Source organism: Puma concolor, chromosome D4 (genome assembly GCF_028749965.1).
Source record: "Puma concolor isolate L17-30 chromosome D4, mPumCon1.1.hap2, whole genome shotgun sequence".
NCBI classification, from domain to species: Eukaryota; Metazoa; Chordata; class Mammalia; order Carnivora; family Felidae; genus Puma; species Puma concolor.
The window spans coordinates 59,243,227-59,266,219 of NC_141679.1; the positions used below are offsets into that span (position 1 = coordinate 59,243,227).

The following is a 22,993-nucleotide window of genomic DNA, read 5'->3' on the forward strand; positions in this document are numbered from 1 at the left end:
TTTCTTCCCCCTCTCCTGGAGAAGGTCTTACAGACTCCCAGGGGTTCGTTTCTCCTCTCAAACCCATTAACGTCAGCTGCACTGGCAGCCCATCAGGGAACAGAAACCCAGGTTAAGGTGGGCCTGTGTGCAGGACAGAGATGGCCGGCTCCCGGGACCCAGGCAGCAGGCATACACACGGGTTCAGAAAAAGCAACTGGGAAGATTGTCATCTTTGTAATCCCCAGGAGGCCACTGCACTCCTTCCTTCCAGGCCCAAGGGCAGAGATGAGATGATTAACTTCCTCAGCCCCCCACCATCGCTGCCTTGTCGTAGTCGTCGGAGGCCTTCTGGGAGAGCCAGCTGGGAGAACCCACCTGCTGACCCCCTCCGCCCAGGTGTGCGGCTCTCACTGCAGGGCACCCAGCACGCCCTCGGCTCCCAGGCTCCCCAACAAAGGAGACAAAAGGCCTTGCACTGTACCCTGCACACCCTGCCCTTGGGCATCAGATCTGCACACAGGTTTCTTACAGACCACAAAGCTCAGAACACAAGGACTCTGCCAGGCCCTCTTTCCTTCACCCAAGGGGTGAAGATGAGGGCACACTGGTGAGAAATCCGCAATCCCAGCCAGTATCCTGCCTGCCTCTCCCAGGGCACCCAGCCCCTTCCCGTGTCCACCCGACCTGGGGACTCCGGTGCTCATCAGGCATCTTTGTTTCTACTCCTCCCTGACGGCCCCACAGCAGATCCCGTCCAGTCGGGTCCGCCCGGGACAGGACTGCAGAGGCATCTCTTACCTTCATCTCTCTTGCGCTTGTTGGTGTCTGCGCTGGGAGACGTGATGCCCAGGATACCGCTGATGGAGTACGAGGAGCCGGCCGAGTCCGTGCTCACCGACGACACCTGCGTCACGGAGCCCGTGGACACTGTGCAGAGGGAGAGGGGCTGGTCAGCGCCCGGCGGGAGGGCTGTGGGGGCGGGCGCTTTGCCGGGCAGCCGGCCAAAACAAAAGCACTCACCCTACACTGGGCTGGATGCCACTGTTTGCGGAGCAGCGGGAGCGCGGGATGCAGTGAGTGTTCGCTGAGGACACCCGCCCTATGGCAGCGTCTACACCTGGGCGATGGGGGCAGCCCTCGGGGCATTTGCCCCGGTTTTCTGCTGCTGGGGGGATGCAAGGGGGAGCACGGGCAGCTAGGAGGGCTGACGGTGCAGAAAGGCACACAGGACAGCGTGAGAAGAGCAGTAGCTCAAATCCTGTCCAAGAATGCAGGAAGCAGGGGGACGGCGAAGAGAGGGGGGAGCTGGGGCCTACCACCAGCCAGCCTAGACCGCTCATTAGGCAGCTTCATTCCCTGCTTACATATCCACCCATCCACACAGACATAAATACCTGCACACTCATACACTTAGCCAACAAAACTCCAAATGGCAAACTGTTCCTTCTCTTTATAGTTCCTCACTGGCTTTTCTCCTTCTAGTTTACCTGGACTTTCACATTCAATATTAATTATGTAATAATGATAGGCTATATAATAGAATATATATTGTGCACATATAATATATATTGATATGTATAATATCATAATGATAACTGATGTTTTCTGAGAACTTACTCTGTGCCAGGCATCATTGAGGCATTATTTTATTTAATTCTAAGAACAATCTTGTGAGGGAGGTGATGTTGTTATCTCATTGGAAAGGTAAGGGAACCCAGGCTTCAGGAAAGGTAAGCGACTTGCCCAAGGCCACAGAATCCAGAAACTGAAGTCTGAACCCTTACAGTAATCTGCCCCTCGTTAAGTAATAATGAAGAACAATAATACGCTTCACATTAATGCCTTGCTTTTCATTTGACGGTTGCAACAATGTCAAGTGCTGTTATTTATACTCCTGGGTCAAAGGAGGAAACTGAAGGCGCCGTAAGGTGAAGTGATTCGCTAAATGTCATCTAGCCAATAAGCAGTAGCACCAGCACTTGGCCTCAGGTCTACTGACTTAAAGTCTTGATTTCCCCTGCCCAGAAACGTGGGCTGAGCTCAGTGACTTATTGCGACTAAGGCCAGGTCTCTACATTCCTAAGGATAAGAACAGGGGAGGGGAGGGGAGGGGAGGTTTTGCGCAAGTTTCACTTTAACTCCTAACCCCAGAGTCCAGGGGAAAAGAGCAGCCAAGTCGTCAGGGTCCTCTCAAGCTGTACAGCTGAATTTCCATTTCTGGGCTGTGGGAATTCTCTCTTGGTTCATTAAAACCTACAAACCAATCTCTGACACATTTCCTTGGGCTATAACTAGCTGGAGGCAGGTGGAGCCGCCTTTGACTCTAAAGTGTAGGAAATTACTAGAAATGGTGGTGTTGCGTGAGAAGCTGTTTGTTGCTTTCCTTGGAGCATATCCAGCTCTTGCTCCTACAGACCTAGAGGGAACAGTGCCTTTCTTCTTATATCTGAGTTAGATTTTAGATCTTCCTTAGGAGACACAGAAGTAGAAATCGTTAACTTCTCTTTTCCTTCACCAGAAGAAGCTCCTCAAAATAGATTTATGCAAATCTCACAACCTTTTCTGTATTAAGGTGCAAAGAACAGAGGAAGAAAGAAGATCACACGTCATTTGGTACTTTAAAAACCAACAACCACATATAACCAAGGCTCGCCATGTTGCTGACAGAGCCAGTGATAGTTCTGATTATCTTGTGATTGCGCCAGACTCCAAAGACCCAGGTTCCAATTCTGGCTCCGTCACTTATGAGCAATGTGACCTGGGGTTAGTTAGTTAATCTCTCTAACTTCCATTTCCTCACTCCTCAATAAGTCTGTAAACGATAAAGGCCTGTACGCATACAAGGTACATTTTTTTTTATAAAACTTTCTGAGACAAAGCATTCTGCTGACCTACAAGTAGAATTATTCCTCTAACCCAATTGCAAGAATATTATCGGGTATTCTTAGTCTCATATTCATTGCTCCGTCATCCGAAATAGTTAAAGCTACAAGGGAAATCTCAGCCACAAACATTTCCCCAGGAGCCCTCCTCAACCCTCTTCACACCAGCTCAACAGAGCTGGTAACAGTTCCCTTCCTTTGGCTCACACAGCATCCTGTATTTCCTTCTTGAGCCTTATCTCAGTGTTTTGCAAACTTCTCTTCGTTACATTCCCCTATTAGACCGAGAAGCCCATGAGAATGGAGATTCTGTCCTGCCTCCTTTATAACACTAGTCTCCATGCAAAGCAAGGGCATAGCAAACACTTTTTGAATGGATTCCTAAATAATTATTTTATGGAAGGGAGGAACTCTCTCTTACCTTTATTCACAGAGGCAACCAAGGTGGATCAGAAACCTCAGGGAGCACCTAGTTTGTGCACGTCAGTCCACAAATGGGGAAACTGAGACTCGGAGAAGTAAAGGGACGTACTCACTGGATGAGTTAATGGCAGAGCTGGAACTATAAGCCTGCCTCTGCCCATCCCCCATCACTGCGGGGGGGGGGGGGGCGGTTCTTCAGTCAAAGAGGGAGTGACAAAGGTGGGGAAACATTACACAGTCTGAGGCATTATTAAGTGACATTGACCGGGACTGTCAGAGGCTTACTGAACTGAATGGTCAGCACTTTCTTATAGTAGAATAACTTTCCCCCCAGAGGTGTTCCCTTTATCCCAAGTGGAGAAATAATATGTCTTAAATAGACACATGTCATTTTCATCTCACAGTCTTTTCGGGGAAAGGACAGGCAAGCGAAACTTCTGAACTCTTTAGTAGTTGGAAATAGGACCCCCACCCTTATAAGTCATGCTCACTCAGACTATCTCCCATGAGTATCAAAAGCCCCACTGGCAGTCCTCGACAGTTCATGGAGTACATGAGATTGAAGTGAGCGAGCGAGAGAGAGAGAGAGAAAGAGAGAGAGAGAAAGTTTGGGAAGTTTTGCCACATCTTCACTCAAGACTGCAAGTGCACAAAGAATTGTAGAAGGGCTGGTTGATAGAAGAAAAAAACACATTCAAAACTACTTACTGACTAATGATGCAGAAAATGTTATGAATAAGTATCCCTTTCTTGATTTATTACTTTAATTATCTGACATTCTATAGACCCCCATTAGTGGATTTTTTTTTTTTTGGCTTAGATTTCAATTTTCTGTCTCATGGTGAAAGCTATTTATCATAATAATCAGTAAAATTCAAAACCTTTTAGCAGTATTTATAAAATTCATTTACCAGGTTCAGCCCTTGGAGAATGACAAAGAAGGCGCATTAGTACGTGTGCCGAAGTGTTTTATGCAGAATTATCTGTCCATAAGAATGATTAAAAAGTTCTTTAGAATATTTGGAGCCCATTAGATTTTTAAATTTTTTTAAAAAGTTCTTCTTACCTATGCTGTGACTGGAAGCTGGGACCGGCTGGTTCGGGGGTTGCTGTACTTTAGTCCGGATGATCCTGTGGACAGTTGGGGGAAAAATTAATGGCTATTTACCACCACGGAGAAGGGATCTCAACCAGCTATGCACGGAAAAGGCCTGGCAAGCTGGGGCAGATGAGGAGGGAGGTTATGACCCCAGATTGGGAGTGTAGGGGGTTAGCAGCGCTATGGACTAGTCCCAATTCAGCCCCTAACTCCCTGGGTGTCTTTGGGTAACTTGTTCCCACCCCTCTCTGGGCTTCAAGTACCTCTTGTGTAGGAAAAGGATGACACATTAATGTTACAAACAGACATCTTTTTCTCTGGAGCAGCTCCAGTTCCATAAGGAACTCCCTGAGGGACGCTAATAGGGACTTTCTTCCCTTTCCTGGACCTCTGCCCCCCCCCTCGGTGGAATGAAGGGACTGAACCAGGTGACCTCTCTGTTCCCTGGGGGCCCACGTGCTCTGGTTTCTCTGCCGGAGAGAGCCACATCCTCACCCGTTAAAAATTACCAAGGAAGCAGATGCATGTTGCTCTGAAATTAGAAAGGGTTAAAGTGCTGCCTGGACAGGTTTGGCTTTGCTAAGAGGAAGACTCCAAAGCTGCCTTGTACAAAGCCACATGGTTAGGCTCCAACAAGGCCAGGAGCCGGGGGTGTGCTGGCCTGTCTTTCCAGAGACCTTGCCCTAGTTCTAATATGATGAACTTGATTGTGACCCTGGGCAAGTCCATTCTGTTGCCGGCCTCAATACAATGAGGAAGTTGGAACAGACCACTCTAATTAAATCCTTTTTTGGGGGAAAAAAATCTTCAAACAAAGCCCACTGTATGAAAGGGATAATAGTGGTACTGCTTTTCCTTTGCCCCGGCAGCTCTGATGTTCTTCTGTAGGACCTTGGGCTCTGAGAAGCTTAGCTTATAAATTTCTGTCTAGAAGAGCACACTCATATGGGTCTCCTCCGTGAGACCCCAAGCCCTGTGTGTCATAGCGCAACCAACCAGGGCTGGGCCCAAAGTCCCTGCGGGATCTGCACGAAAGCTCCTTCCCTGAGAAGGGAAGCTTCTCCCTTCTCATTAGGGAGAAGGGTGGGTGGTAACAGAATGTTCAGCTTCTTTGGAGACGTTCTACTCCAGCCTCCAAGGATCACCTTTTAAAAGAACAGTTATTAGGGTTTTTCTTAATTATAAAAGTACTTTGTGCTCATTGTAGACTATTAGGACGAGAAATACAAAGAAGGTATCTAAAATCACATTTCGGGGCGCCTGGGTGGCGCAGTCGGTTAAGCGTCCGACTTCAGCCAGGTCACGATCTCGTGGTCCGTGAGTTCGAGCCCCGCGTTGGGCTCTGGGCTGATGGCTCAGAGCCTGGAGCCTGTTTCCAGTTCTGTGTCTTCCTCTCTCTCTGCCCCTCCCCCGTCCATGCTCTGTCTCTCTCTGTCCCAAAAATAAATAAACGTTGAAAAAAAAAATTAAAAAAAAAAAAAATAAATAAATAAATAAATAAAATCACATTTCGATGTACCTCCTTTATGCTAACATTCCTACGCATATTAGGAAATACACATTTCCTTTAACAAAATCAAGATTAAAACGCATCCATGGTTTTGTATCTGGCTCTCTTCACTCAGTGTTAGGCGAGAGGCTTTTTCACATTCCAGACCGTTATTTCTGGAAGTTCAAGTTTCAAGCTGCACTGAGTCTCCAGCTTGTACAAATGGAGAGGAGTAAGGATACCCTCATTGGGTTGTGCCCTCAGAGATCTCACAGCTCAGTGGCGGGCACCAAGGCCCCTCAGCATGCCCAGCTGAGAGCCTGAATGGACATTTCTGTTCACACCACAGCCCAACCACAGGTCCCCTGGAGTCCAGGCCCCTGGAGCCCCCAGGGCCTTTTGCCTTTTTCTTATGAGTCAGCTTAAGTGTTGCTTCAAATGCATTCAGGGTTGGTTTGTTTCCTCCAATATTCAAAATTCTTATTTTAACTAAACAAACATGGAGCATATTGACAAGGACCTGGGAGTGAGATAGTCTTTTGGACCACCTGGAATTAAGTTAGAATCTGATCTAATTTCTGTATTTGTGTGTATGTCACCTTTTCCAAGGATACATGTGTGTTTGTCTACAGAGATATAGCTAATGTGAATATCTGGCTATACAGATATAAATACAGTTTACCTATATTATGGGTTATGTACATATAAATGTATGGTAAAATATATGAGAACTATTTCTCATATTTTTTTCCTATAAAGTCCTAGCTTTGCAGAGTATTGCCTGGCCATTAAGTTTGTACCTAGGCAGAGAAAAGAATATTATGTTTTCCTTATTTTTCTTTTAAAATATTTATAAGCCATTTGGCAAAACATTATTAATTGTTACAAATCATTAAGAGGCCACTGCAGCATACTGATTAAAACCACAGGCTCCAGAATCAGACCACTAGAGTCTGAAACCCAGTTTTCCAATTTGCCAGCTGCATGACCTTGAGTAAATTAACTCCTCTGTGCATCAGTTTCTTCATCTGCAAAATGGGACCAAGAATCATTCCTACATCATAGGGTTATGATGAGAATGAAACTAATCAATTACTTAGAATAGCAGCTGTTGCACAGTAAGTTTGCTATAAATGTTAGCTGTTATCTTCAGTAGTATCTTCAGAAAGATTAAAGACCAGCTTCAACCTTAAAAGGTTCATATTTTCCACAAATGCCTTCAAAACACATGAGATCCCCTTGGGAACTAGGGAGGGAAAAGTAGCCATCCCCACACCCTATTTTAAGGCTATAGAGGAGCTGTCCTTTATAGGCGAGACCAGAATTGTAGGGAACCCTCCAAAGCTGTCCCCAGGGATAGAGATTTTGCCCATCTGCTTGCAGCAGCTGCCAAAAAAAAAAAAAAAAAAAAAAAAAAAAGGAACAAAGAGCATTATCTTCCACTGAGAAGAAATGGTAGTGGGAAGGACAAGACTAATTGAATCATAGCAATTCTAAAAAAAATTTTAAATTAACAAGCAATCGTCAAGACGTGTCACAGTAAGAGTCATACTCCGGACCTCTTCTAAACCAGAGACAGTCTGGCTACCTGGCAGTTAACACTAAAGGGTTTTGCCTTTGCTTCGCTGAGCATGAGCATGATCCTGGGTGCCATGTGAGCATCCTAGATGGTCCAGCAGAGAAGGGAATTCAACAATCCACCAATTCCTGCAAATGAGGACACCAAAGACCAGAGTGCTGAAGTGACTTGCCCAGGGTCACACAGCAGGTCAGCCCAGACTCCCAGCTCCCATGCTCAAGCAATTTCCTTTGCACCACATTCAAAAGAAGTGGCCCCTCTGCTAAATATTTCCTATAGGAGACATAAAGTCTATTTGGATTCCAAATCCATTTAGAAACTGAGGGACTAAACTTCAAGGGCTTCAGGTATTACAGGCATTTGTAAGGATCCTATTTCAACATCACCCTCACTTCTTTGAAAGGCTAGGTCTTCTCACACACATATTCCTCCATCCCCGCCCCCCATTACACAATTACATTGAAGGAGAAAATCATGGTGCCTTTAAAAAGGAAATAGGAAGACAGGGCTGAAGATATACCCACATCTACTGCACTGGTCAAACTGCCATTGGTGCAGTAAGAATCTTGGGTCATCAGCTGTGCTAAGAATCCCAAACCAAGGGTCCAACTGGGCCATGCTGGGAGGGGGCCCACAGGTGACACCCAGGCCAGCAACTGATGTGGAGAAGAAAGAGGGGAATGGGTAAACACTCTCAGAAGTCTTGCTGCCCAAGTTCAGATTAAGAGTAGACTTTACAAACTGTCATCCCCAGGCCACATCAATTCCTGAGTGAGTTTTGTTTGGCCTGCACAGTCATTTGTTTTATTTGAATTAGTTGCCAATAATTGTAGGGTGGGAGCTTTTACATAAATACACGGATTTGTAGCTTCCCTTGAAAAATCCAAACACCTAGCAATCCTGATCCCACGTTCCCACATGACAACAACCAATTGTTGCTAAGTGGAACCATCCTTCTAACTGGGAGTGCCACTCACAGTCCCCACCACTTGGCCCCTGATTTAGAGATCCGGGACTGGATTGGAAGGAAGGCTCCATTACCGGCTTCCATCAGCTCTTGGACAGTCACCTCCCACTGACACTCGGGCTGGATTCTAAGAATCCTTGGTGCAGGTCGTGCAGCACCCCCAGCCCTTTTTTGTCCTTAGGAAGCCACATAAACATGATGGCTCGTGTCCCAGCAAATCTCCCACATGCTGAGCAAAACAGGTTCGATGTCGCTGAATTCCGTGTCAGTCACGGGTTCCCAGGCTGCTCTCCCAGAAGACAGGGGAAAGGCATACACTGGTAGGGGTGGATAGTGGAGACGACACTGCTGCCACCGGAATAGCTACAAATCCAGCCACCATTCCCTCCTTAGCTGTGTGAAGTAGGGGAAGAGTGAGAAGTTGCCCCCGGGAAGGCAAGAGCTGGGAGAGGAATCCGTGGACCCTCTTACATCATGATCGTGACGTTTGCGAGACAGTTACTTGGAAACTGCACCCGTTTGAACGCAGCTTTGGAGAGCAGCTTTGCCTTCATATGGAAAATAAAACTGCACGCAGGGATGGCTCAGGCTTTCGTGGACGGGGCAGGGGGAGGCGGGTGGCGGTGGGAGGGAGGCACCAACAGTGTCCTTGTTCATCTGCATTGCTGGCTTGGTTGGCTAAAGACACAAAGAGCTCTGAGTGAAGTGCCACAGTGTGCCCCCAGAGAAGAGCCCCCAGCAGGGTGCCCAGGAGAGGGCTGTGGGCCACAGAGGGAGCTGCAGACAGGCAGCAAAGCGCAAAGGCTGCGAGGTGCGTGGACATGGTAGGAATGACCGTTTTATTCCTCCTTGGCTCTTTGCTCTCGGATCCTCAGTTCTGTCACGGGTAGAGTCCTACAGGGCAATGGTGGAAAGAGACAGGCCCTCCTCTTACTAACATCAGGGGTCCCGGACTCCACTCCCATCTCTACCTCAAAATCATCATTCCTCTACACCTCTCTTCTGGGCCTCAGTTTCTATACCTGCCAAAGAACAGAGTTAAGCCTCGAGGGCCACAGGAGACGACAGACCTGAAAACACCTCAGAGGCACAGCCACCGCTGTGGACACACAGGAGCCCCTGAGGCTAGCCACGGCCCCAGCAACCAGCAAGCAGCCGCCCAGCGCAACTCCAAGCACAAAGCACCAGCCGGTCCACGGCTTCCCTAGACACTCGTGTAAGTCCCGCCTCACGGCCTCCACCGCTCCGTCAGGCCACTGTGCTCTTTTCACTTCGTATCTTCCTTTCAAGTAACTTACGTTTTGACTTAGACTTACTTTATGAGGCAATACGAGTTCTTTACGGTAAATGGGAGGGATAGTTCATAAAGTTCACACTCACTGGCTTGGTGTTCCACTTACATTTTTCTAAAATACATTAAAGCAAATTCATCATAAATAGATGACCGTTTTCATCCTTGTATTACAGAAGATATAAGCTGGAGCCCTGCAAATGAGTTATGCTCGTCCTGTAAGGCATTTTTTTTTTCACTGAAATTCATTGCCACCATTTAATAATATGGAGATTTGGAGGGCACCTGCGTGGCTCAGTCGGTAGAGCGTCCGACTCTTGATTTCGGGTCAGGTCACCATCTCCTGGTTATGAGACTGAGCCCCGTGTCGGGCTCCGAGCTGACAGCGCAGACTCTGCTTGGGATTCTCTCTCTCTCCCTCACTCTCTGCCCCTCCCCTGCTGGTGGAGTCGCACGCTCGCGGGCGCATACACACTCTCCCTCCAAATAAATAAATAAACTTAAAAAAAAATCTGGGAGGCATTCGGCTGGAGCTGAAAAGCACCTACCCCTTCAGTAACTCTTGTGCTGTCTGGTTTCCCACAGACCCCACCTTTCCCTATCACCTCAAACCTAGCCTTCTTCACTTGTTACATTACTGCCTGCCAACAGCAGGCATTAGGAGCTTGGGACCCCCACGGGCAAGCCAGGGTTATCTTTCAAACCACCAATTACACGTACACCCTACATTGGGAAATCTGCGGGCCCCCAAAGCCTGACCGTGGGTTTGGTGGAGGTTCCTCTGAAGAGAAGGCTTCCGTTCCCTGATTGCTTTAGGCATTGTATGCCTTACTCCACACGAGGGCTCTTGGAGACATGGGAAAAAGTCATGTTGCTCTGTGTGACAGTAATCCTGCAACGTGCCAGAAGTAGGGGACTCCCAAAGCACACTGGAGCCCCCATAACCCAGAAGAACAGAAGTTATCCCCCCCACCCCAAACCCACCACAACCGTTGCTATCTCCTCAGCTAATTCAGGTTGACCAGAATTCTCATGCATGCCTGAATGCCATCCTACGCAAGGAGGCCCTCTAGAACGGAGACTACGAGACAGTGTACCTGGTGCCCCTCTCTGTGCTCTGTACCTCACATGATGTCAGGACCAAGATAAAGACTTGCTGAGAGAAAGGAAACAGGCTCATGGCTTATGAAATAGCAGGTCTCAAAACATCAAGAGATGCACTCACACAGTGATTCTGTGCATTCGAGTCATCACAGAAGGAACAACCATCAAGCCCAGAAGGGATCTCAGGGACATTCTAGTCTGACCACCTCTTTCTGCCGGGGGGTGAGGGGTCTGCTATGCCTGGACAGGCTCTGCACGGACAAGGGTAGTGTGTGACCTTAGAGAAATGGGAACCATTCCAGTTTTCAGTCAGCTGGTTCTCTTTTCTTTGTGGAGTTTAGAGAACAATCATTTCTGTTCACCTCACAACTTCATCCTTGACTTCTATAGGTTTAACGGATTTGAGACTTTGCCGTTTACAATAGAAAACTTTCTTTTAAAAAAAAATTTTTTTAATGTTTATTTATTTTTGAGAGAGAGAGACAGACAGAGCATGAGCCAGGGAAGGGCAGAGAGAGGGAGACACAGAATCCAAAGCGGGCTCCAGGCTCCAAGCTGTCAGCACAGAGCCCGACACGGGGCTCCAACTCACAGAACATGAGATCATGACCTAAGCCAAAGTCGGGGGCCTGCCCAGCTGAGCCACCCAGGTGCCCCTATAATAGAATACTTTCTTTCAGAAATTTTTTGAAGCTCTGAAAGCTCCATTAGATATATCCTGGATCACACTTCAGAGAAGGTGCCGCTGTGGCTCCCAGGAAGATCCCATGCCTGGTACTCATGGTATTTCTCTGGTTCTTTCTCTCCATGGGTGACATTGAGGGAAACTGGGGAGAGGGCAGCTCCCTAACTCCACAGCATCTTGGTGTCCTGGACGTCACTCTTGGAGATCACTGACCTACATCAGGACCACCAAGGTTCTGAGCTCTTAAAGAGAGGAAGAGCTTTGTCAGGGTGACACTTGGAGTTTGTGGCAGAACTGGGACAAAGAACCAAATCTCTCAACTTCAAGTCCAGGCTCTGTTTTCCACATTCAACGGCTCAACCTCTGCCCAAACTGGAGGCAGGGATTTTCTTCCTTGGAAGCTCTGATTTATATCAGCCAGTGCGGAGACCCTGAGCACGGGCTTACAGAGAAGTGACATTTGTCAAGGCCTGATCAGAACAGTTTGCTGCTAAGTGTCCCACACACAGAGGCAGCGGTAAAGGGAGAGTGACAGAAATCACTCTGGGCTCAGAAGACTCTCAAGCAGCCTGGGTACTGACATGGCCTTCCCTCCTTGAGCCTAGGACCCCTGCCTACTTTGGAAAGATAAGAAGGGCAACAGAGAGATCAATCTAGCCCCATTAGCACCCCTCCTGTCCAATAACCCCTAAGGGGCCTGGATGAATGGAGAGACCAGACTTTTAGGAAAGGCACTCACAGAGCCTCCAGGATGCCCCACTCCCCCCGATCCCTAGCCCCCCACAGGCACCAGCCCCTCACCTGTTGATGGAACTGACGCTGGGCACCGTGTCATTGTCACACACCCGTTCCGCCAGCAGCCGGTCCCTGATCTCCCAGGCAAACATGGTGGGATTTTGGCGTTTATACTCAGCAATTTTTTCCACCACTTTGGGCGTGGCGACCTTTGGTTTGGATCCTCCAATTACACCAGGCTTGATGCTCCCCGTCTCATAATACCTAGGACCCAAGCAGAAAGGAGCTTAGCCATGAGGAACCAGCAAAATGGATGTTTGCAACAAAATAGCTACTCTGTCCAGAAAACATCCAGATCTGTGCTGTCCAATTCAGCAGCCCTAGCCTAGCCATATGGGGCTTTGGAACATCTGAAACATGGCTCATTTGAATTGAGGTGTACCGTAAGCATAAAACACACACAAGATTGTCAAAATTTAGTATAGAAACAAGAAGGTAAAATATCTCATTAATAATTTTTATACTGGTTATATGCTAACGTGATCACATTTTTCATATACTGGGTTAAATAAAATATATAAAATCAATTATACCTGTTTATTTTTCCTTCTTTAATATGCTACCAGAAAATTTTAAATTTCAAACGTGGCTCATGTTATATTTCTATTGGACAGTGCTGGTCCAGACGCTATGCATTAATTAGTTAATTAACTATCATATTTATCTATCATTTTACAGTTTACAGAAAACTTTGAAGTCAGCTTTCCCATTTGATCCCCACCACAGTTCTAAAGCACATACATATTTTGAATGAATAAATGAATGAATAAGTGAATGAACAGGTCCCCATCTACAGGTATAAAACAGAGATCCATGAAGGTTAAAAGGCTTGCCCAGGGTCACACAAGGCCCATTGGCCAAATCAGGACAGTGGCCTGGCCCCCGAGCTAAAATTTCCCCCAGAAAGTTGGCTTGTACCTTTAATTTACCAGTACTCACATCCCCTAGCAGATTCCATCTGCATTCTGTGATACTATCCCTTAAGTGCAACTTTTTTTTGCCATAAGATTACAACGATAGCCCTAGCCAAAAATGAAAGGAAATGTTGGATTCCAGAGTTAACTGGAAATATGTGTTATATACAAGTCAAAACCCAAGCAATCAAAAAAATAAATAAATAAAAACCAACCACAAGTCACCGCAGCTCTTCCAGAGACCTCCCCTGAGGTAAATCGCTGTTTCTAAGGACATTTCCATGCTACCAGCTCTTCCTCGTTAACACAAATAGGATGTCAGGGTTTTACAGTAAAACCGAGACCGGGGAGAAGAGTGCCGTGAAAGATCATTTCAAGGGAAAAAAATTACTTGATTCCTTTTCTGAATCTGAGCCTTCACTGGATGTCTCTCAATATTTACAGAGGAATTCTTGACTTCCGCTTGCAAAAGAGATTATCTTGTAGTTGAGATTTTTTTTTTTTTAGCTAAGGAGACATTTTAGAACTGACTGGTAATTTTTTTTTTTTTTAGGTAAACTCTATGCCCAATGTGGTCTGGAACTCACGACCCCAAGATCTAGAGTCACATGCTCTACCAACTGAGCCAGCCATGCACCCCAATGACTGGTAAATTTTCAACCTAAAGAGTTTATAATAGGTAAGGCAAAGAGACGATTCTCCCATGGGATGGGTGGGAAGTGTTACCCAAGACCCAATGACTAGTCACATTTAAAGAGATGCTGAGGGGTGCCTGGGTGGCTTAGTCAGTTAAGCATTTGACTTCAACTCGGGTCTTGATCTCTTGGTTCAAGAGTTCAAGCCCCACGTCTGGCTCTGTGCTGACAGTTCAGAGCCTGGAGCCTGCTTCAGATTCTGTGTCTTACTCTCTCTGTCTCTGCCCTTCCCCTACTCATGCGCTCTCTCTCTCTCTCTCTCTCTCTCTCTGTCTCTGAAAAATAAATAAACACTTAAAATAAATAAATAAAGAGATGCTGAAAGTCTCAGCCTGGGGAAATCTAGTTAGGGCCAACCTGATGGACATTCTAGAAACAGATGAAATAATTTGAGAGCAATGATATGGACATGGAAATTCTGTTTTTCATTGAGAAAAGTGAGTCGTGTCTAAATTTGGACAATAAGGCAAAATGCAACCTATTCCCCCCTTCTGTAATTACTGAAAAATTATTAGTCACAGTCTTTAAGAAACATCCAAGAAAACACTATTTTGTCAGAAGTTTAGAAAGGCAGCTAAATCAAGGCACACAGCAATTTCTGCAGCTTCCAATTATCCTTCCAATTTTACAATAAAAAGTCATTTGTTACTATCAACACAATAACTCATTATTCAGCACAGGGCTCTAAAATTTACAGAGTTCTGCCTCAAATTATCTGGATCTCCACGTCAATCCTAAGGGGCCAGCGGGGTTTTACGGAGGGGAAACTGATGATTAGAACAAGTGCCTTGCCCAACTCCCTTTTGGAAGCCAGAGGCGGTCCCAGCTTTCAAGTCTGACTCTGGCCTCTTCCCACTAGAGCAAACTTCTGCTTTGATTGTGAAAATTAAAATGATAATGGGGATGATGACAATTGTAGGAAGCTCTACTGTTTACCAGGCATTTCACAGACCTCTTTTCACTCACTCACTCACTCACTCACTCACTCCTCTCTGGGCACCTGTTAGGACAGGCACTGGCTTGGGGGGCAGCAGTTACAGACGCAAGGACAACCCTGGGCTAAGTACTCCAATTGTAATCACTTGAATGGGACTGCACTGTTCCTGCCGCAGCTGAGAGAGCAGCGGGGGTGGCAGGATCTGGGGCTCTCCACCCAGCCCACCTGAGCAGTGCCAACCATAGCAGGCTGTGGTGTTCACACGAAGAGGTCTCTGTCTGCCTCTTGACTGACACATCAGCCTGGCCCTTAGAAGGCAGTCCTGGCACCCCAGGGGAAACCCCAATTGGCAACTGTATAAAGTGAGGAATCAGACGGAAAAACTGCCCTTTCATCTCAGCAAAACAGCCATGCCACCTTCTGGCTTACACACGACAGACAAACGGCAGCCACCAACACAGTGTAGTTCCGTGCAAAGAACATTCGTTTGGGAGTGAGGAGGTGGGCGTGTTAGTCAGTGGCTCTGTGTGACCTTGGCCAAATCACTTAGCGTCTCTGGGCCTCCAAGTGACCCCATTTGTATAATAAGGGGAGGATGTTTACCCTGCCTGCCTCCCAGGACACGGGCAGAAATGCAGAATGGTTGAGAAAAAGCTTTGCAAAACATAAAAAGCACGTGTTGCAGATTAAAATCCTCTGAGTGTTTCTTACTGTGTAACATACCACCCAATTCCAAACGGGCTGAACCTCCCAGCCAGGCTCCAGTGAAAGAAGACAAGAGCCAGGCTTTCTGGGTGGATTTAAATGGGCCTCACATGCCACTAGGCTGTGTCTCTCCAGCCCCTCCTGAGCCTCGAGCTCTGTGGACTGAATGCCCACACTCCTGGCAAATCGCCACCTTCCCAAGATGACGAGGGTCTCTGCCTACCTTGTCATGCACCCTCTGAAAACCACGGCCACCACACACAACACACTCTCTATAATCTGTCGCTCCGAGTGCACCCACCAAATTCTTCGGTACCCGAAAAAATAAAATAAAATAAGTGGATGGAACAGCCCAGTTCAGAAATTCCCAGTCACACTGTTTTAGGGCTGAACTTGTTTCTTAAGAGGCAGTTCTAATTAGAGTGACATTTTGTCCACTGTGGTTCTTAGTTATGAAAATAATGAGCTATGAAATTCCAATTTATTGTTGACAACTTAAACGGCCAGGCACCAGAGCGGCGCATAACTTCCGAGTGCCACTCTACCTAGTGACAAATCTATTCTGGGCCTCCGGAGGCTGCCGGCTGTGCCTGGGAAGGTCCTTGTCCCCTTTGGTCTCCAGGGGAGATTTGGAGGGCTTCGGGGCACCAGAACATGAGGACCTGGCATCTGGAGGTCCCCTCTAAGAAGGGCTCGGCATCTCGTCCTAAGAAGATTTCAGATAGCTAGCAAAATGTCGGCTCAGCAAAGATGTCTCAGCAAACACAAAGGAAGGGCCTTCTTTTTTCTCTCCCTCAATGCAATGAAGAGGCTTCCCAAGAAGATAGCGAAGATCCGCTTGGCTCTCGAAGCCTGACACTGGGATAATCTCAAATATTTCCTTCCTCTCTCTTTTTCTCTTTCCTTCTTTCTTGTCTTCATTTCTCTATTTCTCTCTCTCTCTCTTTTAAATGAACGATTCTCTTTTCTCTTCATCTCCCTCTCCTGTATTTTTCTTCTTTTATCCTCACTTTCGTCCTCCTGCCTCAAACCACCGTCTAACAAGAGCACCGTGCTAATGTCCAGCCTTCCTCCTTGAACTCTAGCTGGGGTTCATTCGCTGCTGAGCGTTAAACAGGAGTGGAGCCCAGAGCCTCCCTGGCTGAGGCGACCCGAGGTAGGTAAGGGATAAGGAATTAACACAAGGATCAAGGTCCCCAAAGGGGACGCCAGACCCCTGGCCTTGAAACCTCTTCCTTTGGCCTCCAGCAAGGCTCCCCAAGGTTAGAAACTGTTATTCCTTCCATCTAAAAGAATTTCTTAAATTCCAGCAGATGAAAGGGAGAGAGCAAGAAAAAGTCACAATATCACTGACATACTGCAAAATATTTATTTTCTCTTCAGGCATCTGTTCTCAAATCATAATGCAAGCTACAGGACCAAGGTTATTTCCTGACCCAGGGAGAAAAATCCTGAGAGAGCTCTAAACAACTAAACCTGAGAACACCCGTGACTGCCAGAGCAGACTTCAAACAACTTCATGTGCCCCGAAACAAGCCTGTGGCTTTGGCTTTGCAGTATGGTAAGGTGCCAATGGTCTAAGAATCCTTGAGGCCTTTTCCCAGTCCGAGTACTGACTAGCTGGATAGACCTGGCTCAGGCACTTGGCCTCTGTAGATTTGTTTCCTTCTCAAAACAAGCTTCCCTGGACCATACTGAAGCTCTCCTGAGAAAACACACAGGAGTGCTCGAAAGCTGGGCTCTACAGCCCTCTGGGAGAATTGGCATTATTCGTATTTTGCTTGCTGCAAATCGACGGGTCAAGTGGCAACTTTCAAATGTCAGATTTGAGAGTTAGCGTTTGAGTTTTTTTCCCTCTCTAATATACGCTTAGGATGCCTGTCACTACAAAGGAAACAAAATGTGTAGAAGGAAAATACTACAGCTCAACATAATAAGGCTGGTGATAACCAAAAACTGAAAATGACAGCTGACTTTTAAAAATGGAACGTGCTTTTTGAAGACATTAAAATGAAACACTGAACTCTAATAACGTGATTTTATAACTTGTGGGTTTTCCACCCAGCCCTGCTCAGGCCCCAGACTCACCTAACATGTGTAGGGGAAATTCCCAAGAACCTCTTATTCTTGGGTTCTTTGGAATAATTCACCAGGCTTTCAAAAAACATGTCATTCCTGATTGAGTCACCTCATTCCACATGTCACTTGAAACAGGGGTTTCCCAGGACTACTTTGAATTGAATGGCTTGAGCTTTGCAAACTCTTAAGTATTATGCATGTGGGTGAAGTGCCACCATGATTTTCAATGACACCCGCACGTTGGACAGCTACTGGGTCATGTTTTAGGTCGTTATTTGAAAAATCAAGGGAAGCCTGCAGCTTCTGCCTTTACCTGCCAAGAATTTTGCTGACACAACCATGGCTGACTCGAAGCTGCCTTGAGATGTCGCAGGGCCTGACACCTTGATGAGCAAGTTCCACTATCCTTTGGCGGACTACATCCGGGAGTGGCCGTCCATTCACAAAAACCCCCCCAAGCTGATTCACTCCTCCATGTCCTGAAACAGATCAAAAACAAAAGCAGAGAGAAAGGGTGGTTAGAACCAGTCACATAAGAGAAGAAGCGTGTTGTAAGCGCCCACAGCCCCTCTGATCAGAAATGGCCGCAGGCTGGAGATCTTGAGCCTGGAGTCTGATCGTGCAGGCTTCATGAGCCCCTCAGATTGCTTTTTAAAATTAACCTTTGCCTTTGTCCATCTTCAGCCAGTCGGGCTATTGATAACAAGCATCCCCATCCTTCAATTTTTGTTGTAATTTGCCTTGTAATTTTTTGTTAACAATGGACTATGTGAAAGACCCCAATCTATACTAGAGACCTAACTTATTACATGCATGATGCTGAGGTCTAAGAAAGATCCTGGGGAGAAAATGTTTTAGAATACATCAAATTTAAAGAGATTTTTAAAAATATAACTATTTTCCTTTTAGCAAATATCTGTAAAAGTGAAAAGGACTACTCCAATAAACCTAGATCTCAGGGGGGGAAATGGGTTTTGGGTTTTTTTAATCAGCAATCTGATTCAAAGGCTAAAGATTTTTTTTTTTTAATTTAAATAGTGTCTGCAGAGTACTGAAAAAAAACCCAACCACTGCCTTGATAAAAATCTTTTCTTTAACAAGATGGGGTGCATCCCTCAGTAAAGGCAAAAAATAAACAAACAAAAAAGGTGAGGTTGACATGCAGACTGTACCCTCTCAGAGCACACAAAAGAAATGGGTCAGAGGATCACATTCCACTCTACCACATCAGGATTTGTTATAAAAGAGTTTCCTTGGAATTGCTGAAGTGTTTTGCAAATGACAAGTAGCTTTAAGTTGGTTTAGGGGAAATAAAGAAGCTGGAGAAGGCTTCCGAGTCCCAGGTTTTACAAGGGCTCTGAGATGGATTTTAAGTAGAAGGAGTCCAGGAAAGTGTCTCCTCCACCCAATAAGCTCCCTTCTCTTACACCAAAGTCCATCTGGAGGGAAACAGGAATCCAAGTAAATGAATAGCAAAACCAGTAAACACAGAGTGATCCAGTATAGCACCACTGTATATAACATCCAGTATGTAACATCATTGACCTTGTGGCTGTTAATCAGCCACTAACTGACATCACTAAGGACAGCCAAAAGCCAAAAGCCAAGTCCAAGCATTTATCAATGCTGCTGGCAGCTCAGAGGCCAATGATGGGGAAATCTCTATCTAAACTGGGACTTGCCTGAGACTAGACTGTACCAGGGAAGCTAGGGCATCTCAGATGTCACACATGCACACACACACACACACACACACACTCTCTCTCTCTCTCTCTCTCTGCCTCCAGCTCTAAAACATAAAATAGCCACCTCATTTCAGCAATCCCCCACCAAGCACCCAATTACTATCTAAGTTCATGAACAACATCTGAAATAAAAGGGGGGGGGACACTCATAACACAACCTATTTCCTAAAAACTGCCAAAGCTATTCACTGAAGTTTCCCATGAGGGTCCTAATTGAATATTTCCCAAATTTCCAAGCTCAGACTGATTTCAAGGAAAAACATAATTTTATAGGTAATGACAGTACCTAATTCTAATTCTTAGCTGAATTTCTCTCTCATTTTTGAAACGAGCTTTCATTGGTTTTGATTGTTCTAAAACACCCCAAACATCAGAAAAAGGAAAACCATCCCCAACAGGATTTTGCAGTTAGAAAGAAAACTGCGTAGTTCACCCAAAACAGAAAGACTGCGGCCACCCCTGGTTGAGGGCCTTAAGAAGGCTTTGTTCTGGGGTTGGGAGCATCTAATAAAAAAGGATTGTACAGATCTTTAAAGAACAGGCTGGCCTGAAGAAGAAAGTAAATTCAAAATTGGTACAAGCCCATCTAAGAGGACAAGAAGGAAGCCAAAAGCATCCAGCACTTTTGAGATAACCTATAGCCCAGGCATTGTGACCCATTTGCAATCGCTTGTTCCCTATACCACTGGCAATGTAAAATTTCTGCCAAAAACAGAGTGGCAACCTTCAAGAGGACTTAACTTCCAAGAGCAGTCCTGCCGGACATTTGTGAGCTTCGGGGGCCGTTTGCACCAGGGAAAAACCCCCAGGGTCGGGCACTCTAGGTGGCAGCAAGGCCCCAAACTCTCTACTTTTGACCACAAAGACAAGGCTACCAATGTTCTTCCAGAGTCGGATCCAATAACCACAGCTGACCTCAGACTCAGGATGACCTTGGAGCCCCCAGTCTCCCTCAATTTCTGGGAAGACTCCCAAACTCACTTAGGTGAGCCCTTTCTGCCTAAGTCACAGTCCTATCCAACAGAGAGCATTTCAAGGGTGGTGGGGAGGTAATTTACCTGCTCAGAGAAGACAGTGTCTCCCATTTACCCTGAGATTAGAAAGAAGTAAAACCAGAGGCCTGAAAGAAGGAGGCAGGATGGAGAAAGAAGAGAGGAAAAGGGAGGGAAAGGTTGCAATGCATAGGAACTAAATGACACAGACAGCAAGGACAGAGAGCCCAGAAGGGAAGCCTCAGGTTAGAAAGGCAGAGGAAGAGAAAAAGGAATGGATCAGCTAGTACAGGCAAGGAAAAGAAAGGTGAGTGTGGTGTACATGGGAGGCAAGAAGACCAGAAGAGAAAATGGAGGAAGCCCAGTAAAGGGGTATCTGGAAGACAGGGGACTTCTTTGGAGAAGAATCTTTGTTTTCTGGGACCCCGGCTCCGGCCCTGCATCTCCTCAGAGGACCCAAGTCCCAGCCTCTACTTCCTATGGACCTCAGCTGGGTGAGGGTTCACCTCCTGAGCGGTGCATGTTCTCAGCTACACTTCTCAAGGCCAAGTAGAATTTTCAGAGAGCCTGGCACAGAGACAGATGCAAACAAATCAAGGCAAAGACCAGGAAACAGACACACAGATACTGACCCCACAGGGAAGACTATTCAGGGTTTGGAAGAAGGTGAGGGGAGAAGGGTTGAAGATACCCCGAGGCCTCTGTGGCTCTGGTCTGGAAGGGCTGGCCTCCACAGATGCTCCTTAGGCCCTGATAAGGTCATACTACCCACCAGGGACCCTATCCAAATCGTGAAGACCACGACTGGGTAAAGAGTCCTGGGGAGAGGGTCTCTGCTGACTCAGAGGGAAGACTGAACTCCAGAACCCCACAGGGTTATTGAAATTCCTCCTAGTGGCACCAGAGAGGATAAATGAAGGGGCACACAGACACGCAAACAGGGACACAGGGAAAGACAAGGGATGAAATTTCCTTAATGGGTTCTAACCGACAGACAGGCGCTGACGCAGATGGACAGTCCGATCATGAGTACAGGTATAGTGAAACCAGACAGAGAGAGTGTCTTGCACATGTGTGTACTCACTCAGGCCACTGCCCTCTCTCTGAAATCTTGAGTCCCTCCCTCTCCCCTTCCATGAATCCAGGATACCCAAGAACCAGCTCCACCTCTGCCCATGTAAACTTCCTGTCAGTCCTTTTGTCTATCTGGCTTCAATTATCATACTCTGTAAAATGGGTGTAGCAGAGGGTTTAGATGACACTTAGGTAGGAGATTGCCCATGAAAGTGCTTTATAACTGGAAACCCTACCTGGGGGAAGGAGACATCTATGCGGGGATGGTGGGAGGCCATTGTGCTGATGAAAAGGATGAGTCTAGAATAGGGAGTAGGGGCAAGAGAACACAGAAGCCAATTTCCCAGCAGTGCCTTGCCCTCCCCCAATACCACCTCCCCACAGATGATGTCCTGCTCCACTGGGAATGGGGGAGATGGGGGAAGCAGGGGGAGAAGCTGACCCCCCTCAATAGCCAACAAATTGGGGGCCAGGGTGGGCCTACAGTGTACAAGCAAATAGCTTTAGGCGTCAGAACCAAGGCACTTCCAGAGAAGCCAGCTCTGAAAGCTAGGCTGGCTGGGGCCCAGCCCCCCACCATGCTGCCGGGATGATTGAAAATGGGAGGAGGGAGCACTTCTCGAGGAGGGGGCAGATGAAGGCAGGGACAAGGAGGGACAGAGACACTGGCATTTTCGGTTGGCTAACCAGCACCTGGAAGGAGCTGCCTTCTCCACCCTCATGCATAAGCCAGGAGACCACTGGTTCTGATGCTATCTCCCCAAGGGCCGGCACGACTTCTGGGGCTCCCGCTCTCCGGCTCTCCGCAGGAGGCAGCGAGACTCTGTGAATTGTGGCTGGCGAGGAGAGAAGTGCAGGGGTCAACCCTCTCCATTTTGTCCCCCAATCGCCCCTTAGCTGAGCTAAAGGCTTGTCCACCTCTCAGAGTATTGACCCCAACTCATTTGTTCTCTCGCTCGCACTGCGAGAACAGATCCTCCCCAGAGCATGGCTCAAGTCTGCCCCAGAGAGGGCTGCCAGGAACGCTGGGGTCACCATGGACTGGAAACCGTTTTGGCACAGGCCCCAAATGGTGAAGAATCGTTTGGGGTAGGACCAGCGCAAGCCGCTTCTGTACGCAAATCTCCTCACTGCTTTGGTGGATTACCTTGCACTCGGGAAATTGACACAAAGAGAAACTGACCTGCCCGCAACCAGCCCCAGCCGCTTATATCAGCATTTCCCTGCTTACCAGGCCACTCGGCCCTCCAGGGCAGAAACCAACAAATCCGCCTCGGAAGCTTGCCTTCTCTCCAGCCGGGTCTGTGCTGCCTTTGTTAAATAGGGGACTCACGGCTGAGTAAGCAGGATCCTGGGCTGTCTGAAGGAAACCTGGCTTGGGTAAGCTCCCAGTCCGGGAGCAACTCCCTGACCTGCTGCCCGTGGGGACTCAAGCAGGCTACCCTGCTAGATGCCGCCAAAGCCTGGCGCCTTGCTCCGGCCCAGCTCTGTAGTGAGCAGAAGGGAAACGCGATTCGTTCCACTTGGAATTTCCTTGAAATCTCCGAATCTAATCC

At 47.2% G+C, this 22,993-nt stretch overlaps 1 protein-coding gene across 5 annotated transcripts in view; it reads right to left on the reverse strand.

Annotated features, from left to right (window-relative positions):
* The window catches only part of PAX5 (paired box 5), a 195,031-nt gene that overhangs the window by 162,683 nt on the left and 9,355 nt on the right, over positions 1–22,993 (reverse strand). For 4 of the 5 annotated variants that reach the window (XM_086683516.1, XM_086683518.1, XM_086683517.1 and 1 more), the window contains exons 2-5: positions 17,940–18,105; positions 12,303–12,500; positions 4,354–4,418; positions 781–909 (exon numbers count right to left, since the gene is read on the reverse strand). In XM_086683516.1, the coding sequence (XP_086539642.1) occupies positions 781–909; positions 4,354–4,418; positions 12,303–12,500; positions 17,940–18,105 (558 nt within the window). The remainder of the gene's footprint in view (positions 1–780; positions 910–4,353; positions 4,419–12,302; positions 12,501–17,939; positions 18,106–22,993) is intronic. The other variant, XM_086683520.1, reaches the window with a different exon arrangement.